Raw genomic sequence first — 25,394 nt, 5'->3', positions numbered from 1 at the left:
ATTATGTGCCCCCCCCTCTACTTTAAAACCCTCTTGTCACCGTGATCTAAGCAGGGGAGAGTCCGGGGAGCTTCCTCTCAGCGGTGCTGTGGAGAAAAAATGGCGCTGGTGAGTGCTGAGGGAGAAGCCCCGCCCCCTCGGCGGCAGGCTTCTGTCCCGCTCTAAAACACAAAACTTTGGCGGGGGCTCGTAGGCATATACAGTGGACGGCTGTATATACCCATCTTTTGCCAGAAGAGGTTTATTTGCTGCCCAGGGCGCCCCCCCCCCCCACCCCCTTACAGTGACACAGTATGTGAGGTGAATGGGAGCAATGGCGCACAGCTGCAGCGCTATGTGTTACCTCAGTGAAGAACATTGAAGTCTTCTGCCGCCTCTGATGTCTTCTATCTTCTCATACTCACGTGGCTTCTACCTTCAGCTCTGTGAGGAGGACGGCGGCGCGGCTCCGGGACGGACGGCGAGGATGAGACCTGCGTACCGATCCCTCTGGAGCTAATGGTGTCCATTAGCCTAAGAAGCAGAGCCTTTCAACTCACAGAAGTAGGTCTGCTTCTCTCCTCTCAGTCCCCCGATGCAGGGAGTCTGTTGCCAGCAGGCTCCCTGAAAATAAAAAACCTAACAAAATACTTTGTCAGAAACTCTGGAGAGCCTCTGAAAAGCACCCAGTCTCCTCTGGGCACAGTAATCAACTGAGGTCTGGAGGAGGGGCATAGAGGGAGGAGCCAGTGCACACCCAAATCCTAAAGTCTTTCTTAAAGTGCCCACGTCTCCTGCGGAGCCAGTCTATCCCCATGGTCCTTACGGAGTCCCCAGCATCCTCTAGGAAGTAAGAGAAATTATCAATGGAAATCAAATTTATTAACCCATGGAGGTCTGGATTGGAGTCACACTCAAAATTAAAAGTGGAAAAACACACTACAGGCTGATCCAACTTTAATGTAATGTCCTTAAAACAAGTCAAAATGAGACTCGGTAGTGTGTGTGGCCTCCACGTACCTGTATGACCTCCCTACAACGCCTGGGCATGCTCCTGATGAGGTGGCGGATGGTCTCCTGAGGGATCTCCTCCCAGACCTGGACTAAAGCATCCGCCAACTCCTGGACAGTCTGTGGTGCAACGTGGCGTTTGTGGATGGAGCGAGACATGATGTCCCAGATGTGCTCAACTGGATTCAGGACTGGGGAACGGACGGGCTAGTCCATAGCATCAATGCCTTCGTCTTGCAGGAACTGCTGACACACTCCAGCCACATGAGGTCTAGCATTGTCTTGCATTAGGAGGAACCCAGGGCCAACCGCACCAGCATATGGTCTCACAAGGGGTCTGAGGATCTCATCTCGGTACCTAATGGCAGTCAGGCTACCTCTGGCGAGCACATGGAGGTCTGTGCAGCCCCCCAAAGAAATGCCACCCTACACCATTACTGACCAACTGCCAAACCGGTCATGCTGGAGGATGTTGCAGGCAGCAGAACGTTCTCCTTCGCGTCTCCAGACTCTGTCACGTCTGTCACATGTGCTCAGTGAGAACCTGCTTTTATCTGTGAAGAGCACAGGGCGCCAGTGGCGAATTTGCTAATCCTGGTGTTCTCTGGCAAATGCCAAACGTCCTGCACGGTGTTGGGCTGTAAGCACAACCCCCACCTGTGGACGTCGGGCCCTCATAGCACCCTCATGGAGTCTGTTTCTGATCGTTTGAGTAGACACATGCACATTTGTGGCTTGCTGGAGGTCATTTTGCAGGGCTCTGGCAGTGCTCCTCCTGTTCCTCCGTGCATAAAGGCGGAGGTAGCGGTCCTGCTGCTGGGTTGTTGCCCTCCTACGGCCTCCTCCATGTCTCCTGATGTACTGGCCTGTCTCCTGGTAGCGCCTCCATGCTCTGGACACTACGCTGACAGACACAGAAAACCTTCTTGCCACAGCTCGCATTGATGTGCCATCCTGGATGAGCTGCACTACCTTAGCCACTTGTGTGGGTTGTAGACTCCGTCTCATGCTACCACTAGAGTGAAAGCACCGCCAGCTTTCAAAAGTGACCAAACCATCAGCCAGAAAGCATAGGAGCTGAGAAGTGGTCTGTGGTCACCACCTGCAGAACAACTCCTTTATTGGGGGTGTCTTGCTAATTGCCACCTGTTGTCTATTCCATTTGCACAACAGCATGTGAAATTGATTGTCAATCAGTGTTGCTTCCTAAGTGGACAGTTTGATTTCACAGAAGTGTTACTGACTTGGAGTTACATTGTGTTGTTTAAGTGTTCCCTTTATTTTTTTGAGCAGTGGATATATTTTAGTATAGGAAATGGGAAAGGACATACGTGTGATATCATACAACTCTCATTAAGATTATAGGCAACTGTGCAACCTTTTTGTCACTTTCTTGACTAAAGTCGTATTACGTCCACCAAGTAATATACAAATAAGTATTGAACTTAATGGCTTACATTTAAACAGAATTTTGTGGTTTAACTTTTGTACATTGCAGATGTGCAATTTTTTTCACTAAGAGATTCAGATTAACATGTACGGGGTTATTCAGAGATGAACGCAGCATGTGTGGGGCAGCCTCCTGATGCGCCAGCAATCTAATTGCAAATGCATCAGATCTAAGGTTGATCCCTGGCAAAGCAGTTTGGCTGCGCTGTCAGCTACCTTTTTTGTTCCGGAGTGGCTGCGTGTGACGTCACGAAGCCACCTGGAAAACAGTCCCAGCCCGCCCCCGTTTTTTGGCGCCTCCCCCACAACTCCACCCCTGCAACGGCCTCGCCTGTCAATCACACTGCGGTCACATCCATTGGGGAAGCGACTGCAATGTGTATGGCCATGCAGCTGCTGAAAATGCAGTTTGCCGCCACCAGCAAACTGCGCTGTGGGCTACTTTTGCGGCCGGGTCTGAAAACCCCCGTAATGCGAGCAGGGGTGCCCAAACTTAGGGGTATATTCAATTAGGGTCGAATCCATGCCGACATGCATTTGTCAGAATGGATCCAACAACCCCTACTCAATCTCATCTCAATTTGACTTTTAAAAAGTCGAATTGAGATGAGGGACCCAGAGGAGGAGGAGGGGGGGGGGGGGGGGGGGAACCGCGGGGAGAGCAGCTCTACAGTAGCGCTGCAGGAGGATGTCACACAGCCACCACACCTCACGGCAGTGTCCACCTAGGTCCAGCAAGCATAACCTCACTTGATGGAGCCGAGTGGACGCTGCCGTGAGCGGCGTGGCTGTGAGACATCCTGCTGCAGCGCTGCTCTCCCCTGTATGCCCGCGACTGTTACCCGTCTCCCTGTGGCTCACCCCCCCCCCCTCCCCCCCTCCTCTGGATCTCACATCTCAGTCAGATATTTTTTTGTGTCGGACTGAGATGGTCAGAAACGGGGTCAAATCCTGTAGAATTTGGCCCAGTTTCACTCAAAAGTACGTGAATCGGCAGCTATAACGCCGATTCACGTACTATTCAACAAGTTGAATTCCACGACTTGTCGAATAAAAACTGCTGGGACTGAATAGGTCGAATCACGATTCAATCTTAAAAAGTCGAAAACTGCCGTCTTTTCGACAGACGGCAGTTTTCGACCCTTATTGAAGATCTCTTAATGTTTTTAGATATGGTATAGGGATGGTGGCTACAAATCGGCCAAAAATAATAGCCTGTTTTTTTAGCAAAAGCTAGATAATATTTAGAGACCCAGTTGACAGTTTTACTAATCTATTGAATAAAATAACTTTACCTTGTAAACCGCGTCAATAAATCTTGAATCACTCTTTCCAGCAAGTTCAATATCTAAAGACACTAAGATCTCTGCAATGCATGTTGAATAACATGTGAACGTATAGCTGATAATAGGCAATGATGCTGCAGGATCTCCCTTTACCAACCTATAGGTATATAATAAAGAAGAAAAAAGAATGAACGTCAAAGTCAACTGATAAAATTAAACATCCAGTAAACATAAGAACTCACAAAAATAAGAATTTACTCACCGGTAATTCTATTTCTCGTAGTCCGTAGTGGATGCTGGGGACTCCGTAAGGACCATGGGGAATAGACGGCTCCGCAGGAGACTGGGCACATCTAAGAAAGATTTAGGACTATCTGGTGTGTACTGGCTCCTCCCCCTATGACCCTCCTCCAAGCCTCAGTTAGGAACTGTGCCCGGAAGAGCTGACACAATAAGGAAGGATTTTTGAATCCCGGGTAAGACTCATACCAGCCACACCAATCACACCATATAACACGTGATAGGAACCCCGGTTAACAGTATGATAACAAATGGAGCCTCTGAAGAGATGGCTCGCAACAAAACCCGATTTTTGTAACAATAACTATGTACAGGTATTGCAGACAATCCGCACTTGGGATGGGCGCCCAGCATCCACTACGGACTACGAGAAATAGAATTACCGGTGAGTAAATTCTTATTTTCTCTGACGTCCTAGTGGATGCTGGGGACTCCGTAAGGACCATGGGGATTATACCAAAGCTCCCAAACGGGCGGGAGAGTGCGGATGACTCTGCAGCACTGAATGAGAGAATTCCAGGTCCTCCTCAGCCAGGGTATCAAATTTGTAGAATTTTGCAAACGTGTTTGCCCCCGACCAAGTAGCTGCTCGGCAAAGTTGTAAAGCCGAGACCCCTCGGGCAGCCGCCCAAGATGAGCCCACCTTCCGTGTGGAATGGGCTTTTACAGATTTAGGCTGCGGTAAGCCTACCGCAGAATGCGCCAGCTGAATAGTGCTACAAATCCAGCGCGCAATAGACTGCTTAGAAGCAGGAGCACCCAGCTTAGCGGGTGCATACAGGATAAACAGCGAGTCAGTCTTTCTGACTCCAGCCGTCCTGGAAATATAATTTTTTAGGGCCCTGACTACGTCCAGCAACTTGGAATCCTCCAAGTTCCTAGTAGCCGCAGGCACCACAATAGGTTGGTTCAAGTGAAAAGCTGAGACCACCTTTGGGAGAAACTGAGGACGAGTCCTCAATTCTGCCCTATCCATATGGAAACTCAGATAAGGGCTTTTACAAGACAAAGCCGCCAATTCTGAAACCCGCCTGGCCGACGCCAAGGCCAACAGCATGACCACTTTCCACGTGAGATATTTTAAATCCACAGTCTTAAGTGGTTCGAACCAATGTGATTTCAGGAATGCCAAAACCACATTGAGATCCCAAGGTGCCACTGGGGGCACAAAAGGAGGCTGAATATGCAGTACTCCTTTGACAAAAGTCTGAACTTCGGGTAGTGAAGCCAGTTCTTTTTGGAAGAAAATCGACAGAGCCGAAATCTGGACCTTTATGGACCCCAATTTGAGGCCCAACGTCACCCCTGCTTGCAGGAAGTGCAGGAATCGACCCAGTTGAAATTCCTCCGTCGGGGCCTTCATGGCCTCACACCAAGCAACATATTTTCGCCAAATGCGGTGATGATGTCTTGCGGTGACATCCTTCCTGGCTTTGATCAGGGTAGGGATGACTTCCTCCGGAATACCCTTTTCCTTCAGGATCCGGTGTTCAACCACCATGCCGTCAAACGCAGCCGCGGTAAGTCTTGGAACAGACAGGGTCCCTGCTGCAGCAGGTCTTGTCTGAGCGGCAGAGGCCAAGGGTCCTCTGTAAGCATCTCTTGAAGTTCCGGGTACCAAGCTCTTCTTGGCCAATCCGAAACCACGAGTATGGTTTTCACTCCTCGCCTTCTTATTATTCTCAGTACCTTGGGTATGAGAGGTAGAGGAGGAAACACATAAACCGACTGGTACACCCATGGTGTCACTAGAGCGTCCACCGCTATCGCCTGAGGGTCTCTTGACCAGGCGCAATATCTTTTCAACTTCTTGTTGAGGCGGGACGCCATCATGTCTACCTGTGGTTTTTCCCACCGGTTGACCAGCATTTGGAAGACTTCTGGATGAAGTCCCCATTCTCCCGGGTGGAGGTCGTGCCTGCTGAGGAAGTCTGCTTCCCAGTTGTCCACTCCCGGAATGAACACTGCCGTCAGTGCTAACACATGATTCTCTGCCCATCTGAGAATCCTTGTGGCTTCTGCCATCGCCATCCTGCTTCTCGTGCCGCCCTGTCTGTTTACATGGGCGACCGCCGTGATGTTGTCTGACTGGATCAGTACCGGCTGGTTTTGAAGCAGGGGTCTTGCCTGGCTTAGGGCATTGTAAATGGCCCTTAGGTCCAGGATATTTATGTGAAGAGAAATCTCCTGATTTGACCACAGTCCTTGGAAATTTCTTCCCTTTGTGACTGCCCCCCAGCCCCGAAGGCTGGCATCCGTGGTCACCAGGACCCAGTCCTGTATTCCGAATCTGCGGCCCTCTAGTAGATGAGCCCTCTGCAGCCACCACAGCAGCGACACCCTGGTTCTGGCCGATAGGGTTATCCGTTGTTGCATCTGGAGATGGGACCCGGACCATTTGTCCAACAGGTCCCACTGGAACGTCCTTGCGTAGAACCTTCCGAATGGAATTGCTTCGTACGAAGCTACCATTTTTCCCAGGACTCGTGTGCATTGATGTACCGACACTTTTCCTGGTTTTAGGATGTCTCTGACCAGAGATGACAATTCCTCGGCTTTTTCCAGTGGAAGAAACACTCTTTTCTGGTCTGTGTCCAGAATCATTCCCAGGAACAGAAGACGTGTCGTCGGGACCAGCTGTGACTTTGGAATGTTTAGAATCCAGCCGTGCTGTTGTAGCACTTCCTGAGAAAGTGCCACCCCCACTATCAACTGTTCTTTGGACCTCGCCTTTATAAGGAGATCGTCCAAGTACGGGATAATTAAAACTCCCTTCTTGCGAAGGAGTATCATCATTTCGGCCATTACCTTGGTAAAGACCCTCGGTGCCGTGGATAACCCGAACGGCAGCGTCTGGAACTGATAGTGACAGTCCTGTACCACAAATCTGAGGTACTCCTGGTGCGGAGGGTAAATGGGGACATGCAGGTACGCATCCTTGATGTCCAGGGATACCATGTAATCCCCCTCCTCCAGGCTCGCAATAACCGCCCTGAGCGATTCCATCTTGAACTTGAACCTTTTGATATAAGTGTTCAAGGTTTTTAAATTTAAGATGGGTCTCACCGAACCGTCCGGTTTCGGTACCCCAAACATTGTGGAGTAGTAACCCTTTCCTTGCTGAAGGAGGGGTACCTTGACGATCACTTTCTGTGAATACAGTTTTTGAATAGCCACCAACACTGCCTCCCTGGCAGAGGGAGTTGCCGGCAAGGCAGATTTTAGGAAACGGCGGGGGGGAGACGTCTCGAATTCCAGCCTGTACCCCTGAGATACTACTTGAAGGACCCAGGGATCCACTTGTGAGAGAGCCCACTGTGCGCTGAAAAACCTGAGACGTGCCCCCACCGTTCCCGATTCCGCCTGAGCAGCCCCAGCGTCATGCTGTGGACTTACCGGACGCAGGGAAGGACTTCTGCTCCTGGGAACTAGCTGTGTGCTGCAGCTTTTTCCCCCTTCCTCTGCCCCTCGGCAGAAAGGATGAGCCTCTAGCCCGCTTATTTTTCTGGGGCCGAAAGGACTGTACCTGATAATACGGTGCTTTCTTTTGCTGTGGGGTAGCCTGTGGCAAAAAAGTCGATTTCCCAGCAGTAGCTGTGGAAACGAGGTCTGAAAGACCTTCCCCAAAAAGTTCCACCCCTTTATAGGGTAAAACTTCCATGTGCCGCTTGGAGTCGGCATCACCTGACCATTGCCTAGTCCATAACCCCCGTCTGGCGGCAATGGACATAGCGCTTATTTTTGATGCCAGCCGGCAAATATCCCTCTGTGCATCACGCATGTATAAGACCGCGTCTTTTATATGGTCAATCGTTAGCAAAATATGTCCCTATCCATGGTATCAATGTTTTCCGACAGGGAGTCTGACCACGCAGCAGCAGCACTGCACATCAAAGCTGATGCAATAGCGGGTCTCAATATAATGCCAGTGTGTGTGTATATAGCTTTTAGGGTACATTCCAGCTTTCTATCAGCAGGTTCTTTTAGGGCGGCCGTATCCGGAGACGGTAGTGCCACCTTCTTTGATAAGCGTGTCAATGCTTTATCTACCCTAGGGGGTGTTTCCCAGCGTGACCTATCCTCTGGCGGGAAAGGGTACGCAGCCATTAACCGTTTAGAAAATAAGAATTTACTTACCGATAATTCTATTTCTCGTAGTCCATAGTGGATGCTGGGGACTCCGTAAGGACCATGGGGAATAGCGGCTCCGCAGGAGACTGGGCACATCTAAAGAAAGCTTTAGGACTATCTGGTGTGCACTGGCTCCTCCCCCTATGACCCTCCTCCAAGCCTCAGTTAGGATACTGTGCCCGGACGAGCGTACACAATAAGGAAGGATTTTGAATCCCGGGTAAGACTCATACCAGCCACACCAATCACACCGTACAACTTGTGATCTGAACCTAGTTAACAGCATGATAACAGAGGAGCCTCTAGAAAAGATGGCTCACTACAGCAATAACCCGATTTTTTGGTAACAATAACTATGTACCAGTATTGCAGACAATCCGCACTTGGGATGGGCGCCCAGCATCCACTACGGACTACGAGAAATAGAATTATCGGTAAGTAAATTCTTATTTTCTCTAACGTCCTAAGTGGATGCTGGGGACTCCGTAAGGACCATGGGGATTATACCAAAGCTCACAAACGGGTGGGAGAGTGCGGATGACTCTGCAGCACCAATTGAGAGAACTCCAGGTCCTCCTCAGCCAGGGTATCAATTTTGTAGAATTTTACAAACGTATTTGCTCCTGACCAAGTAGCTGCTCTGCAAAGTTGTAAAGCCGAGACCCCTCGGGCAGCCGCCCAAGATGAGCCCACCTTCCTTGTGGAGTGGGCATTTACAGATTTTTGGCTGTGGCAGGCCTGCCACAGAATGTGCAAGCTGAATTGTACTACAAATCCAACGAGCAATAGTCTGCTTAGAAGCAGGAGCACCCAGCTTGTTGGGTGCATACAGGATAAACAGCGAGTCAGATTTTCTGACTCCAGCCGTCCTGGAAACATATTTTCAGGGCCCTGACAACGTCTAGCAACTTGGAGTCCTCCAAGTCCCTAGTAGCCGCAGGCACCACAATAGGTTGGTTCAGGTGAAACGCTGAAACCACCTTAGGGAGAAACTGAGGACGAGTCCTCAATTCCGCCCTGTCCGAATGGAAAATCAGATAAGGGCTTTTACAGGATAAAGCCGCCAATTCTGACACGCGCCTGGCCCAGGCCAGGGCCAACAGCATGACCACTTTCCATGTGAGATATTTTAACTCCACAGATTTAAGTGGTTCAAACCAATGTGACTTTTGGAACCCAAAAAACTACATTGAGATCCCAAAGTGCCACTGGAGGCACAAAAGGAGGCTGTATATGCAGTACCCCTTTTACAAACGTCTGAACTTCAGGGACTGAAGCTAGTTCTTTTTGGAAGAAAATTGACAGGGCCGAAATTTGAACCTTAATTGACCCCAATTTCAGGCCCATAGACACTCCTGTTTGCAGGAAATGTAGGAATCGACCCAGTTGAATTTCCTCCGTCGGGCCTTACTGGCCTCGCACCACGCAACATATTTTCGCCAAATGCGGTGATAATGTTTTGCGGTTACATCCTTCCTGGCTTTGATCAGGATAGGGATGACTTCATCCGGAATGCCTTTTTACCTTCAGGATCCGGCGTTCAACCGCCATGCCGTCAAACGCAGCCGCGGTAAGTCTTGGAACAGACAGGGTCCTTGTTGGAGCAGGTCCCTTCTTAGAGGTAGAGGCCACGGATCCTCCGTGAGCATCTCTTGAAGTTCCGGTTACCAAGTCCTTCTTGGCCAATCCGGAGCCACGAATATAGTGCTTACTCCTCTCCATCTTATCAATCTCAGTACCTTGGGTATGAGAGGCAGAGGAGGGAACACATACACTGACTGGTACACCCACGGTGTTACCAGAGCGTCTACAGCTATTGCCTGAGGGTCCCTTGACCTGGCGCAATACCTGTCGAGTTTTTCCCAACGGTTTATAATCATGTGGAAGACTTCTGGGTGAAGTCCCCACTCTCCCGGGTGGAGGTCGTGCTGAGGAAGTCTGCTTCCCAGTTGTCCACTCCCGGAATGAATACTGCTGACAGTGCTATCACATGATTTTCCGCCCAGCGAAGAATCCTTGCAGCTTCTGCCATTGCCCTGCTGCTTCTTGTGCCACCCTGTCTGTTTACATGGGTGACTGCCGTGATGTTGTCCGACTGGATCAACACCGGCTGACCTTGAAGCAGAGGTCTTGCTAAGCTTAGAGCATTGTAAATGGCCCTTAGCTTCAGGATATTTATGTGAAGTGATGTCTCCAGGCTTGACCATAAGCCCTGGATATTCCTTCCCTGTGTGACTGCTCCCCAGCCTCGCAGGCTGGCATCCGTGGTCACCAGGACCCAGTCCTGAATGCCGAATCTGCGGCCCTCTAGAAGATGAGCACTCTGCAACCACCACTGGAGGGACACCCTTGTCCTTGGTGACAGGGTTATCCGCTGATGCATCTGAAGATACGACCCGGACCATTTGTCCAGCAGGTCCCACTGGAAAGTTCTTGCGTGGAATCTGCCGAATGGGATTGCTTTGTAGGAAGCCACCATTTTACCCAGAACCCTTGTGCATTGATGCACTGAGACTTGGCTCGGTTTTAGGAGGTTCCTGACTAGCTCGGATAACTCCCTGGCTTTCCCCTCCGGGAGAAACACCTTTTTCTGGACTGTGTCCAGGATCATCCCTAGGAACAGAAGACGAGTCGTCGGAACCAGCTGCGATTTTGGAATATTGAGAATCCAATCGCGCTGCCGCAACACTACCTGAGATAGTGCTACACCGACCTCCAACTGTTCCCTGGATCTTACCCTTATCAGGGAATCGTCCAAGTAAGGGATAACTAAAATTCCCTTCCTTCGAAGGAATATCATAATTTCGGCCATTACCTTGGTAAAGACCCGGGGTGCCGTGGACCATCCATACGGCAGCGTCTGAACTGATAGTGACAGTTCTGTACCATAAACCTGAGGTACCCTTGGTGAGAAGGGTAAATTTTGACATGAAGGTAAGCATCGTTGATGTCCCGAGACATCATGTAGTCCCCTTCTTCCAGGTTCGCAATCACTGCTCTGAGTGACTCAATCTTGAATTTGAACCTCTGTATGTAAGTGTTCAAAGATTTTAGATTTAGAATCGGTCTCACCGAGCCGTCCGGCTTCGGTACCACAACAGTGTGGAATAATACCCCGTTCCCTGTTGCAGGAGGGGTACCTTGATTATCACCTGCTGGGAATACAGCTTGTGAATGGCTTCCAAAACTGTCTCCCTGTCAGAAGGAGACATCGGTAAAGCCGACTTTAGGAAAACGGCGAGGGGGAGACGTCTCGAATTCTAATTTGTACCCCTGAGATATCACCTGAAGGATCCAGGGGTCTACTTGCGAGTGAGCCCACTGCGCGCTGAAATTCATTGAGACGGGCCCCCCACCGTGCCTGATTCTGCTTGTAAAGCCCCAGCGTCATACTGAGGGCTTGGCAGAGGCGGGAGAGGGTTTCTGTTCCTGGGAACTGGCTGATTTCTGCAGCCTTTTTCCTCTCCCTCTGTCACGGGGCAGAAATGAGGAACATTTTGCCCGCTTGTCCACGAAAAGACTGCGCCTGATAATACGGCGTCTTCTCATGTTGAGAGGCGACCTGGGGTACAAACGTGGATTTCCCAGCTGTTGCCGTGGCCACCAGGTCTGAAAGACCGACCCCAAATAACTCCTCCCCTTATTAAGGCAATACTTCCAAATGCCGTTTGGAATACGCATCACCTGACCACTGACGTGTCCATAACCCTCTACTGGTAGAAATGGACAACGCACTTAGACTTGATGCCAGTCGGCAAATATTCCGCTGTGCATCACGCATATATAGAAATGCATCTTATAAATGCTCTATAGGCAAAATATACTGTCCCTATCTAGGGTATCAATATTTTCAGTCAGGGAATCCGACCACGCCAACCCAGCACTGCACATCCAGGCTGAGGCGATTGCTGGTCGCAGTATAACACCAGTATGTGTGTAAATACATTTTAGGATACCCTCCTGCTTTCTATCAGCAGGATCCTTAAGGGCGGCCATCTCAGGAGAGGGTAGAGCCCTTACAAGCGTGTGAGCGCTTTATCCACCCTAGGGGGTGTTTCCCAACGCACCCTAACCTCTGGCGGGAAAGGATATAATGCCAATAACATTTTAGAAATTATCAGTTGTTATCGGGGGAAAACCACGCATCATCACACACCTCATTTAATTTCTCAGATTCAGGAAAACTACAGGTAGTTTTTCCTCACCGAACATAATACCCCTTTTTGGTGGTACTCGTATTATCAGAAATGTGTAAAACATTTTTCATTGCCTCAATCATGTAACGTGTGGCCCTACTGGAAGTCACATTTGTCTCTTCACCGTCGACACTGGAGTCAGTATCCGTGTCGGCGTCTATATCTGCCATCTGAGGTAACGGGCGCTTTAGAGCCCCTGACGGCCTATGAGACGTCTGGACAGGCACAAGCTGAGTAGCCGGCTGTCTCATGTCAACCACTGTCTTTTATACAGAGCTGACACTGTCACGTAATTCCTTCCAACAGTTCATCCACTCAGGTGTCGACCCCCTAGGGGGTGACATCACTATTACAGGCAATCTGCTCCGTCTCCACATAATTTTTCTCCTCATACATGTCGACACAAACGTACCGACATACAGCACACACACAGGGAATGCTCTGATAGAGGACAGGACCCCACTAGCCCTTTGGGGAGACAGAGGGAGAGTTTGCCAGCACACACCAAAGCGCTATATATATACAGGGATAACCTTATATAAGTGTTTTTCCCCTTATAGCTGCTGTATTGTTAATACTGCGCCTAATTAGTGCCCCCCTCTCTTTTTTAACCCGTTCTGTAGTGTAGTGACTGCAGGGGAGAGCCAGGGGAGCTTCCCTCCAACGGAGCTGTGAGGGAAAATGGCGCCAGTGTGCTGAGGAGATAGGCTCCGCCCCTTTTTCTGCGGACTTTTCTCCTGCTTTTTTATGGATTCTGGCAGGGGTTAAAATTCATCCATATAGCCCTGGGGGCTATATATGATGTATTTTCGCCAGCCAAGGTGTTTTTATTGCTGCTCAGGGCGCCCCCCCCCTAGCGCCCTGCACCCTCAGTGACCGAAGTGTGAAGTGTGCTGAGGAGCAATGGCGCACAGCTGCAGTGCTGTGCGCTACCTTGGTGAAGACAGGACGTCTTCTGCCGCCGATTTTCCGGACCTCTTCTGTCTTCTGGCTCTGTAAGGGGGCCGGCGGCGCGGCTCTGGGACCCATCCATGGCTGGGCCTGTGATCGTCCCTCTGGAGCTAATGTCCAGTAGCCTAAGAAGCCCAATCCACTCTGCACGCAGGTGAGTTCGCTTCTTCTCCCCTTAGTCCCTCGATGCAGTGAGCCTGTTGCCAGCAGGTCTCACTGAAAATAAAAAACCTAAACTAAAACTTTCACTAAGAAGCTCAGGAGAGCCCCTAGTGTGCACCCTTCTCGTTCGGGCACAAAGATCTAACTGAGGCTTGGAGGAGGGTCATAGGGGGAGGAGCCAGTGCACACCAGATAGTCCTAAAGCTTTCTTTAGATGTGCCCAGTCTCCTGCGGAGCCGCTATTCCCCATGGTCCTTACGGAGTCCCCAGCATCCACTTAGGACGTTAGAGAAATGATCAATTTCTTATCTGGGGAAGTCCACGCTTCCTCACACACCTCATTTAATTCGTCAGATGCAGGAAAAAATAAGAATTTACTTACCGATAATTCTATTTCTCGGAGTCCGTAGTGGATGCTGGGGTTCCTGAAAGGACCATGGGGATTATACCAAAGCTCCCAAACGGGCGGGAGAGTGCGGATGACTCTGCAGCACCGAATGAGAGAACTCCAGGTCCTCCTTAGCCAGGGTATCAAATTTGTAGAATTTTACAAACGTGTTCTCCCCCGACCACGTAGCCGCTCGGCAGAGTTGTAATGCCGAGACCCCTCGGGCAGCCGCCCAAGAAGAACCCACCTTCCTTGTGGAGTGGGCATTTACCGATTTTGGCTGTGGCAGGCCTGCCACAGAATGTGCAAGCTGAATCGTACTACAAATCCAGCGCGCAATAGTCTGCTTAGACGCAGGAGCGCCCAACTTGTTGGGAGCATATAGTATAAACAGTGAGTCAGATTTCCTGACTCCAGCTGTCCTTGAAATGTATATTTTTAAAGCTCTGACAACGTCCAACAACTTGGAGTCCTCCAAGTCGCTTGTAGCCGCAGGCACTACAATAGGCTGGTTCAGATGAAATGCTGACACCACCTTAGGGAGAAAATGCGGACGAGTCCGCAGTTCTGCCCTGTCCGAATGGAAAATCAGATATGGGCTTTTGTAAGATAAAGCTGCCAGTTCTGACACTCTCCTGGCCGAAGCCAGGGCTAGTAGCATGGTCACTTTCCATGTGAGATATTTCTTCTGGAAGAAAATCGACAGGGCCGAAATTTGAACCTTAATAGATCCCAATTTGAGACCCATAGACAATCCTGATTGCAGGAAATGTAGGAATCGACCCAGTTGAAATTCCTCCGTCGGAGCACTCCGATCCTCGCACCACGCAACATATTTTCGCCAAATGCGGTGATAATGTTGCGCGGTTACTTCCTTCCTTGCTTTAATCAAGGTAGGAATGACTTCTTCCGGAATGCCTTTTCCCTTTAGGATCCGGCGTTCAACCGCCATGCCGTCAAACGCAGCCGCGGTAAGTCTTGAAACAGACAGGGACCCTGCTGAAGCAGGTCCCTTCTCAGAGGTAGAGGCCACGGATCCTCCGTGATCATCTCTTGAAGTTCCGGGTACCAAGTCCTTCTTGGCCAATCCGGAGCCACTAGTATCGTTCTTACTCCTCTTTGCCGTATAATTCTCAATACTTTTGGTATGAGAGGCAGAGGAGGAAACACATACACCGACTGGTACACCCAAGGCGTTACCAGCGCGTCCACAGCTATTGCCTGCGGATCTCTTGACCTGGCGCAATACCTGTCCAGTTTTTTGTTGAGGCGAGACGCCATCATGTCCACCATTGGTCTTTCCCAACGGGTTACAAGCATGTGGAAAACTTCTGGATGAAGTCCCCACTCTCCCGGGTGAAGGTCGTGTCTGCTGAGGAAGTCTGCTTCCCAGTTGTCCACTCCCGGGATGAACACTGCTGACAGTGCTATCACATGATTCTCCGCCCAGCGAAGAATCCTTGCAGCTTCTGCCATTGCACTCCTGCTTCTTGTGCCGCCCTGTCTGTTTACATGGGCGACTGCCGTGATGTTGTCCGACTGGATCAACACCGGTTTTCCTTGAAGCAGAGGTTCTGCCTGGCTTAGAGCATTGTAGATTGCTCTTAGTTCCAGAATGTTTATGTGAAGAGACGTTTCCAGGCTCGACCACACGCCCTGGAAGTTTCTTCCTTGTGTGACTGCTCCCCAGCCTCTCAGGCTGGCGTCCGTGGTCACCAGGATCCAATCCTGTATGCCGAATCTGCGGCCCTCCAATAGATGAGCACTCTGCAACCACCACAGAAGAGATACCCTTGTCCTTGGAGACAGGGTTATCCGCTGGTGCATCTGAAGATGCGACCCTGACCATTTGTCCAGCAGATCCCTCTGGAAAACTCTTGCGTGGAATCTGCCGAATGGAATTGCTTCGTAAGAAGCCACCATTTTTCCCAGGACTCTTGTGCATTGATGTACAGACACCTTTCCTGGTTTTAGGAGGTTCCTGACAAGTTCGGATAACTCCTTGGCTTTTTCCTCCGGGAGAAAAACCTTTTTCTGAACCGTGTCCAGAATCATCCCTAAGAACAGCAGACGTGTTGTCGGAATTAACTGGGATTTTGGAATATTCAGAATCCACCCGTGCTGCTTTAGCACTTCTTGAGACAGTGCTAGTCCCATCTCTAGCTGTTCTCTGGACCTTGCCCTTATTAGGAGATCGTCCAAGTATGGGATAATTAATACGCCTTTTCTTCGAAGAAGAATCATCATCTCGGCCATTACCTTGGTAAAGACCCGAGGTGCCGTGGACAATCCAAACGGCAGCGTCTGAAACTGATAATGACAGTTCTGTACGACGAACCTGAGGTACCCCTGGTGTGAGGGGTAAATTGGAACGTGGAGATATGCATCCTTGATGTCCAAGGATACCATAAAGTCCCCTTCTTCCAGGTTCGCTATCACCGCTCTGAGTGACTCCATCTTGAACTTGAACTTTTTTATGTACAGGTTCAAGGATTTCAGATTTAGAATAGGTCTTACCGAGCCATCCGGCTTCGGTACCACAAATAGAGTGGAATAATACCCCTTTCCTTGTTGTAAAAGGGGTACCTTGACTATCACCTGCTGAGAGTACAGCTTGTGAATGGCTTCCAAGACCGTCACCCTGTCGGAGGGGGACGTTGGTAAAGCAGACTTCAGGAAACGGCGAGGTGGAGACGTCTCTAGTTCCAACCTGTAACCCTGAGATATTATCTGCAGGATCCAGGGATCCACCTGCGAGTGAGCCCACTGCACGCTGAAATTCTTGAGACGACCCCCCACCGCCCCCGAGTCCGCTTGAGAAGCCCCAGCGTCATGCTGAGGCTTTTGTAGAAGCGGGGGAGGGCTTCTGTTCCTGGGAAGGAGCTGCCTGTTGCAGTCTCTTCCCCTTTCCTCTGCCTCGTGGCAGATATGAATATCCCTTTGCTCTCTTGTTTTTAAAGGAACGAAAGGGCTGCGGCTGAAAAGTCGGTGTCTTTTTCTGTTGGGGAGTGACTTGAGGTAAAAGGTGGATTTCCCGGCTGTAGCCGTGGCCACCAAATCCGATAGACCAACACCAAATAACTCCTCCCCTTTATACGGCAAAACTTCCATATGCCGTTTTGAGTCCGCATCACCTGACCACTGTCGCGTCCATAAACTTCTTCTGGCCGAAATGGACATAGCACTTACCCGTGATGCCAGTGTGCAAATATCCCTCTGTGCATCACGCATATAAAGAAACGCATCCTTTATTTGCTCTAAAGACAGTAAAACATTGTCCCTATCCAGGGTATCAATATTTTCAATCAGGGACTCTGACCAAGCTACCCCAGCACTGCACATCCAGGCTGTCGCTATAGCTGGTCGTAGTATAACACCTGTATGTGTGTATATACTTTTTTGGATATTTTCCATCCTCCTATCTGCTGGATCTTTAAGTGCGGCCGTCTCAGGAGAGGGTAACGCCACTTGTTTTGATAAGCGTGTGAGCGCCTTGTCCACCCTAGGAGGTGTTTCCCAGCGCGCCCTAACCTCTGGCGGGAAAGGGTATAAAGCCAATAACTTCTTTGAAATTAGCAGTTTTTTATCGGGGGCAACCCACGCTTCATCACACACCTCATTTAATTCATCTGATTCAGGAAAAACTATAGGTAGTTTTTTCACACCCCACATAATACCCTGTTTTGTGGTACCTGTAGTATCAGCAATATGTAACGCCTCCTTCATTGCCAAAATCATATAACGTGTGGCCCTACTGGAAAATACGGTTGATTCGTCACCGTCGCCACTGGAATCAGTGCCTGTGTCTGGGTCCGTGTCGACCGACTGAGGTAACGGGCGTTTTACAGCCCCTGACGGTGTTTGAGGCGCCTGGACAGGTGCTGATTGATTGTCCGGCCGTCTCATGTCGTCAAACGACTGCTTTAGCGTGTTGACACTATCCCGTAATTCCATAAATAAAGCCATCCATTCTGGTGTCGACTCCCTAGGGGGTGACATCCCCATATTTGGCAATTGCTCCGCCTCCACACCAATATCGTCCTCATACATGTCGACACACACGTACCGACACACAGCAGACACACAGGGAATGCTCTTAAAGAAGACAGGACCCCACTAGCCCTTTGGGGAGACAGAGGGAGAGTTTGCCAGCACACACCAAAAGCGCTATATATGACAGGGATAGCCTTATAATAAGTGCTCCCTATATAGCTGCTTTAATATATATAATTTTGCCCCCCCTCTCTTGTTTTACCCTGTTTCTGTAGTGCAGTGCAGGGGAGAGCCTGGGAGCCTTCCTGACCAGCGGAGCTGTGTGAGGAAAATGGCGCTGTGTGCTGAGGAGATAGGCCCCGCCCCTTTTTCGGCGGGCTCGTCTCCCGCTCTTTAACGGATTCTGGCAGGGGTTAAATATCTCCATATAGCCCCCGGAGGCTATATGTGAGGTATTTTATGCCAAAAAATAGGTTTACATTGCTTCCCAGGGCGCCCCCCCCCAGCGCCCTGCACCATCAGTGACTGCCGTGTGAAGTGTGCTGAGAGCAATGGCGCACAGCTGCAGTGCTGTGCGCTACCTTAAGAAGACTGAGGAGTCTTCTGCCGCCGATTCTGGACCTTCTTCTCTTTTCAGCATGTGCAAGGGGGCCGGCGGCGAGGCTCCGGTGACCATCCAGGCTGTACCTGTGATCGTCCCTCTGGAGCTAATGTCCAGTAGCCAAAGAAGCCAATCCATCCTGCACGCAGGTGAGTTCACTTCTTCTCCCCTAAGTCCCTCGTTGCAGTGATCCTGTTGCCAGCAGGACTCACTGTAAAATAAAAAACCTAAGCTAAACTTTTCTAAGCAGCTCTTTAGGAGAGCCACCTAGATTGCACCCTTCTCGGACGGGCACAAAAACCTAACTGAGGCTTGGAGGAGGGTCATAGGGGGAGGAGCCAGTACACACCACCTGATCATAAAGCTTTACTTTTTGTGCCCTGTCTCCTGCGGAGCCGCTATTCCCCATGGTCCTTTCAGGAACCCCAGCATCCACTAGGACGATAGAGAAACTACTGGTAGATTTTTCTCACCAAACATAATACCCTTTTTTGTGGTACCTGGGGTATCATCAGAAATGTGTAAAACATTTTTCATAGCCTCAATCATATAACGGGTGGATCTATTGGAGGGTACACTCGTCTCATCATCGTCGACACTGGAGTCGGTATCCGTGTCGACATCTGTATCTGTCATCTGAGGTAGCGGGCGTTTTATAGCCCCTGATGACATTTGAGACGCTTGGACAGGCACAAGCTGAGTAGCCGGCTGTCCTATGTCGTCAAACCTTTTATGTAAGGAGCTGACACTGTCACGTAATTCCTTCCATAAGTCCATCCACACTGGTGTCGACCCCGCAGGGGGTGACATCACATTCACAGGCATTTGCTCCGCCTCCACATCATTATCCTCTACATACATGTCGACACAGCAGTACCGACACACAGCAGACACACAGGGAATGCTCTTACAGAGGACAGGACCCCACAAAGCCCTTTGGGGAGACAGAGGGAGAGTATGCCAGCACACACCAGGGCGCTATATAACACAGGGATATCACTATACAGAGTGTTTTCCCCTATAGCTGCCTATAATATATATATACTGCGCCTAAATTGTGCCCCCCCCTCTCTTTTTTACCCTTTCTGTAGTGCAGGACTGCAGGGGAGAGCCAGGGAGCTTCCTTCCAGCGAAGCTGTGAGGGAATAATGGCGCCAGTGTGCTGAGGGAGTTGGCTCCGCCCCTTTTTCGGCAGGCTTTCTCCCGCTATTTTATCGTTTCTGGCAGGGGTTAATATACACCTATATAGCCTCTGGGGCTATATATGGTGTTAGTTTTGCCAGCCAAGGTGTTATTATTGCTGCTCAGGGCGCCCCCCCCCCAGCGCCCTGCTCCCATCAGTGACCCCAGTGTGTGGTGTGCATGAGGAGCAATGGCGCACAGCTGCAGTGCTGTGCGCTACCTTGGAGAAGACAGAAGTCTTCAGCCGCCGATTTTCCGGACCACCTTCTTGTTTCTGGCTCTGTAAGGGGGACGGCGGCGCGGCTCCGGGAACGGACGACGAGGTCGGGTTCTGTGTTCGATCCCTCTGGAGCTAATGGTGTCCAGTAGCCTAAGAAGCCCAAGCTACGACCACTTAGGTAGGTTCGCTTCTTCTCCCCTTAGTCCCTCGTTGCAGTGAGCCTGTTGCCAGCAGGTCTCACTGAAAATAAAAAACCTAAACTATACTTTCTTCTAGGAGCTCAGGAGAGCCCCTAGTGTGCATCCAGCTCAGCCGGGCACAGAAATCTAACTGAGGCTTGGAGGAGGGTCATAGGGGGAGGAGCCAGTGCACACCAGATAGTCCTAAAGCTTTCTTAGATGTGCCCAGTCTCCTGCGGAGCCGTCTATTCCCCATGGTCCTTACGGAGTCCCCAGCATCCACTAGGACGTCAGAGAAATACGGGCAATCTCACTTTTTTTTCTTTTATAAACTTTATGCAATAAAATGAGAATTACCATACAAAAGGTAACACCATTACACAGTCTCAATTAGCTTTTTGGTTAATGGAAACTTCTCCTTTGAAGTAGACAGAACCTTTTTCTGTACGTTCTGTGTTCTATAGTGAAACATCTTGCATACGGACAATGATAAACCGCCAGCATACTGTAGACAAATAGTGTGTGTGTATGTGTGTATATATATATATATATATATATATATATATATATATATATATATATATATATATATATATAATTTACTCACCGGTAATTCTATTTCTCATAGTCCGTAGTGGATGCTGGGGACTCCGTAAGGACCATGGGGATTAGCGGCTCCGCAGGAGACTGGGCACAACTGTAAAGAAAGCTTTTAGACTACTGGTGTGCACTGGCTCCTCCCACTAAGACCCCCCTCCAGACTTCAGTTAGGATACTGTGCCCGGAAGAGCTGACACAATTAGGAAGGATTTTGAATCCCGGGTAAGACTCATACCAGCCACACCAATCACACCGTATAACTCGTGATACAATACCCAGTTAACAGCATGATAACAACTGAGCCTCTCAACAGATAGCTCAACAATAACCCTTTAGTTAAGCAATAACTATATACAAGTATTGCAGACAATCCGCACTTGGGATGGGCGCCCAGCATCCACTACGGACTATGAGAAATAGAATTACCGGTGAGTAAATTCTTATTTTCTCTAACGTCCTAAGTGGATGCTGGGGACTCCGTAAGGACCATGGGGATTATACCAAAGCTCCCAAACCGGCGGGAGAGTGCGGATGACTCTGCAGCACCGAATGAGAGAACTCAAGGTACTCCTCAGCCAGGGTATCAAATTTGTAGAATTTTGCAAACGTGTTTGCCCCTGACCAAGTTGCAGCTCGGCAAAGTTGAAGAGCCGAGACCCCTCGGGCAGCCGCCCAAGAAGAGCCCACTTTCCTCGTGGAATGGGCTTTTACTGATTTAGGATGCGGCAGTCCAGTCGCAGAATGTGCAAGCTGAATCGTACTACAGACCCAGCGAGCAATAGTCTGCTTAGAAGCAGGTGCACCCAACTTGTTGGGCGCATACAGGATAAACAGCGAGTCAGTCTTTCTGACTCCAGCTGTCCTGGAAACATAAATTTTTAGGGCCCTGACTACATCCAACAACTTGGAAGCCTCCAAGTCATTTGTAGCCGCAGGCACCACGATAGGTTGGTTCAGATGAAAAGCTAATACCACTTTGGGGAGAAAATGGGGACGAGTCCTCAATTCTGCCCTATCCATATGGAAAATCAGATAAGGGCTTTTACATGACAAAGCCGCCAATTCTGAAACACGCCTGGCCGAAGCCAAGGCCAACAACATGACCACTTTCCACGTGAGATATTTCAAATCCACGGTTTTCAGTGGCTCAAACCAATGTGACTTTAGAAATCCAACACCACGTTGAGATCCCAAGGTGCCACTGGAGGCACAAAAGGGGGCTGAATATGCAGCACTCCCTTAACAAAAGTCTGAACTTCAGGTAGTGAAGCCAATTCTCTCTGGAAGAAAATCGATAGAGCCGAAATCTGGACCTTAATGGAACCCAATTTAAGGCCCATAGTCACCCCTGAGTGTAGGAAGTGCAGGAACCGGCCCAGCTGAAATTCTTCCGTTGGAGCCTTCCTGGCCTCACACCACGCAACATATTTTCGCCATATGCGGTGATAATGGTTTGCGGTTACTTCTTTCCTAGCTTTAATCAGCGTAGGAATGACTTCCTCCGGAATGCCCTTTTCCTTCAGGATCCGGTGTTCAACCGCCATGCCGTCAAACGCAGCCGCGGTAAGTCTTGGAACAGACAGGGCCCCTGCTGCAGCAGGTCTTGTCTGAGCGGTAGAGGCCATGGGTCCTCTGACATCATTTCTTGAAGTTCCGGATACCACGCTCTTCTTGGCCAATCCGGAACAATGAGTATAGTTCTTACTCCTCTTCTCCTTATTATCCTCAGTACCTTTGGTATGAGAGGAAGAGGAGGGAACACATAAACCGATCGGTACACCCACGGTGTTACCAGAGCGTCCACAGCTATCGCCTGCGGGTCTCTCGACCTGGCGCAATATTTTTCTAGCTTTTTGTTTAGGCGGGACGCCATCATGTCCACCTGTGGTTTTTCCCACTGGTTTACAATCATTTGAAAGACTTCTGGATGAAGTCCCCACTCTCCCGGGTGGAGGTCGTGCCTGCTGAGGAAGTCTGCTTCCCAGTTGTCCACTCCCGGAATGAACACTGCTGACAGTGCTAACACGTGATTTTCCGCCCATCGGAGAATCCTTGTGGCTTCTGCCATCGCCGTCCTGCTTCTCGTGCCGCCCTGTCGATTTACATGGGCGACCGCCGTGATGTTGTCTGACTGGATCAGTACCGGCTGGTTTTGAAGCAGGGGTTTTTCCTGACTTAGGGCATTGTAAATGGCCCTTAGTTCCAGAATATTTATGTGCAGGGAAGTCTCCTGACTTGACCATAGTCCTTGGAAGTTTCTTCCCTGTGTGACTGCTCCCCAGCCTCGAAGGCTGGCATCCGTGGTCACCAGGACCCAGTCCTGTATGCCGAATCTGTGGCCCTCTTGAAGATGAGCACTCTGCAGCCACCACAGCAGAGACACCCTTGTCCTCGGAGACAGGGTTATCAGACGATGCATCTGAAGATGCGATCCGGACCACTTGTCCAACAGGTCCCACTGAAAGGTTCTTGCATGAAACCTGCCGAATGGAATCGCTTCGTAGGAAGCTACCATTTTTCCCAGGATCCGCATGCAGTGATGCACCGACACCTGTTTTGGTTTTAGGAGGCCTCTGACTAGAGATGACAGCTCCTTGGCCTTTTCCTCCGGGAGAAACACTTTTCTCTGTTCTGTGTCCAGAACCATCCCTAGGAACAGCAGGCGTGTCGTAGGGACCAGTTGTGACTTTGGAATGTTTAGAATCCAGCCGTGCTGTTGTAGCACTTCCTGAGATAGTGCTACCCCTACCAACAACTGCTCTCTGGACCTCGCCTTTATCAGGAGATCGTCCAAGTACGGGATAATTAAAACTCCCTTCTTTCGAAGGAGTATCATCATTTCCGCCATTACCTTGGTAAAGACCCTCGGAGCCGTGGAGAGACCGAACGGCAACGTCTGGAATTGGTAATGACAATCTTGTACCACAAACCTGAGGTACTCCTGGTGAGGATGGTAAATGGGGACATGTAGGTAAGCATCCTTGATGTCCAGCGATACCATGTAATCCCCCTCGTCCAGGCTTGCAATAACCGCCCTGAGCAATTCCATCTTGAACTTGAATTTTTTATATATGTGTTCAAGGATTTCAAATTTAAAATGGGTCTCACCGAACCGTCCGGTTTCGGTACCACAAACATTGTGGAATAGTAACCCCTTCCTTGTTGAAGTAGGGGCACCTTTACTATCACTTGTTGTGAATACAGCTTTTGAATTGCCTGTAACACTGCCTCCCTGCCTGAGGGAGTGGTTGGCAAGGCAGATTTGAGGAAACGGCGGGGGGGAGATGTCTCGAATTCCAGTTTGTACCCCTGAGATAGTACTTGAAGGATCCAGGGATCCACCCGTGAGCGAGCCCACTGATTGCTGAAATTTTTGAGACGGGCCCCCACCGTACCTGGCTCCGCCTGTGAAGCCCCAGCGTCATGCTGTGGACTTAGAGGAAGCGGGGGAGGACTTTTGCTCCTGGGAACTGGCTGTATGCTGCAGCTTTTTCCCTCTACCTCTGCCTCTGGGCAGAAAGGACGCGCCTTTAACCCGCTTGCCCCTATTGGGCCGAAAGGACTGTACCTGATAATACGGTGCTTTCTTTGATTGTGAGGGAACATGGGGTAAAAATGTAGACTTCCCAGCTGTTGCTGTGGAAACGAGGTCCGAGAGACCATCCCCGAACAATTCCTCACCCTTATAAGGCAGAACTTCCATGTGTCGTTTGGAATCTGCATCACCTGTCCACTGCCGAGTCCATAACCCTCTCCTGGCAGAAATGGACATTGCACTAATTTTGGATGCCAGCCGGCAAATATCACTCCGTGCATCCCTCATGTATAAAAGTGCGTCTTTTATATGCTCTACGTTTAGCAAAATAGTGTCCCTGTCTAGGGTATCTATATTTTCTGACAGGGAATCTGACCACGCAGCAGCAGAACTGCACATCCAGGCTGAAGCTATAGCCGGTCTCAATATAACACCTGTGTGTGTATATATAGATTTCAGGATAGCCTCCTGCTTTCTATCAGCAGATTCCTTCAGGGCGGCCGTATCCGGAGACGGTAGTGCCACCTTCTTTGACAAGCGTGTGAGCGCTTTATCCACCCTAGGGGATGTTTCCCAGCGTGACCTATCCTCTGGCGGGAAAGGGTACGCCATTAGTAACCTCTTAGAAATTACCATCTTTTTATCAGGGGAAGCCCACGCTTCTTCACACACTTCATTTAACTCTTCTGATGGAGGAAAAGCTACTGGTAGTTTTTTCTCTCCAAACATTATACCCTTTTTTATGGTACCGGGGGTAACATCAGAAATGTGCAACACATTTTTCATTGCCTCAATCATGTAACGTGTGGCCCTACTGAAAGTTACATTAGTCTCCTCGTCGTCGACACTGGAGTCAGTATCCGTGTCGACATCTGTGTCAACCATCTGAGGTAGCGGGCGTTTTAGAGCCCCTGATGGCTTTTGAGACGCCTGGGCAGACACAGGCTGAGAAGCCGGCTGTCCCACATTTGGTATGTCGTCAAACCTTTTATGTAAGGAGTCGACACTATCACGTAATTCCTTCCACAGCACCATCCACTCAGGTGTCGACCCCGCAGGGGGTGACATCACATTTACAGGCATCTGCTCCGCCTCCACATAAGCCTCCTCATCAAACATGTCGACACAGCCGTACCGACACACCGCAAACACACAGGGAATGCTCTGACAGAGGACAGGACCCCACAAAGCCCTTTGGGGAGACAGAGAGAGAGTATGCCAGCACACACCA

The 25,394-nt window shown here is 49.9% G+C and overlaps 1 protein-coding gene across 5 annotated transcripts in view; it reads right to left on the bottom strand.

The window, feature by feature from the left end:
• CEP44 (centrosomal protein 44) overlaps nucleotides 1–25,394 on the bottom strand; it is a 214,529-nt gene that overhangs the window by 119,749 nt on the left and 69,386 nt on the right. For all 5 annotated transcript variants that reach the window (XM_063920646.1, XM_063920645.1, XM_063920649.1 and 2 more), the window contains exon 3: nucleotides 3,735–3,882. In XM_063920646.1, the coding sequence (XP_063776716.1) occupies nucleotides 3,735–3,882 (148 nt within the window). The remainder of the gene's footprint in view (nucleotides 1–3,734; nucleotides 3,883–25,394) is intronic.

This window comes from Pseudophryne corroboree, chromosome 1 (genome assembly GCF_028390025.1).
Source record: "Pseudophryne corroboree isolate aPseCor3 chromosome 1, aPseCor3.hap2, whole genome shotgun sequence".
Classification (NCBI taxonomy): domain Eukaryota; kingdom Metazoa; phylum Chordata; class Amphibia; order Anura; family Myobatrachidae; genus Pseudophryne; species Pseudophryne corroboree.
Note: the sequence above shows the minus strand (reverse complement) of the source record. Positions and strands in the feature narration are given on the sequence as shown.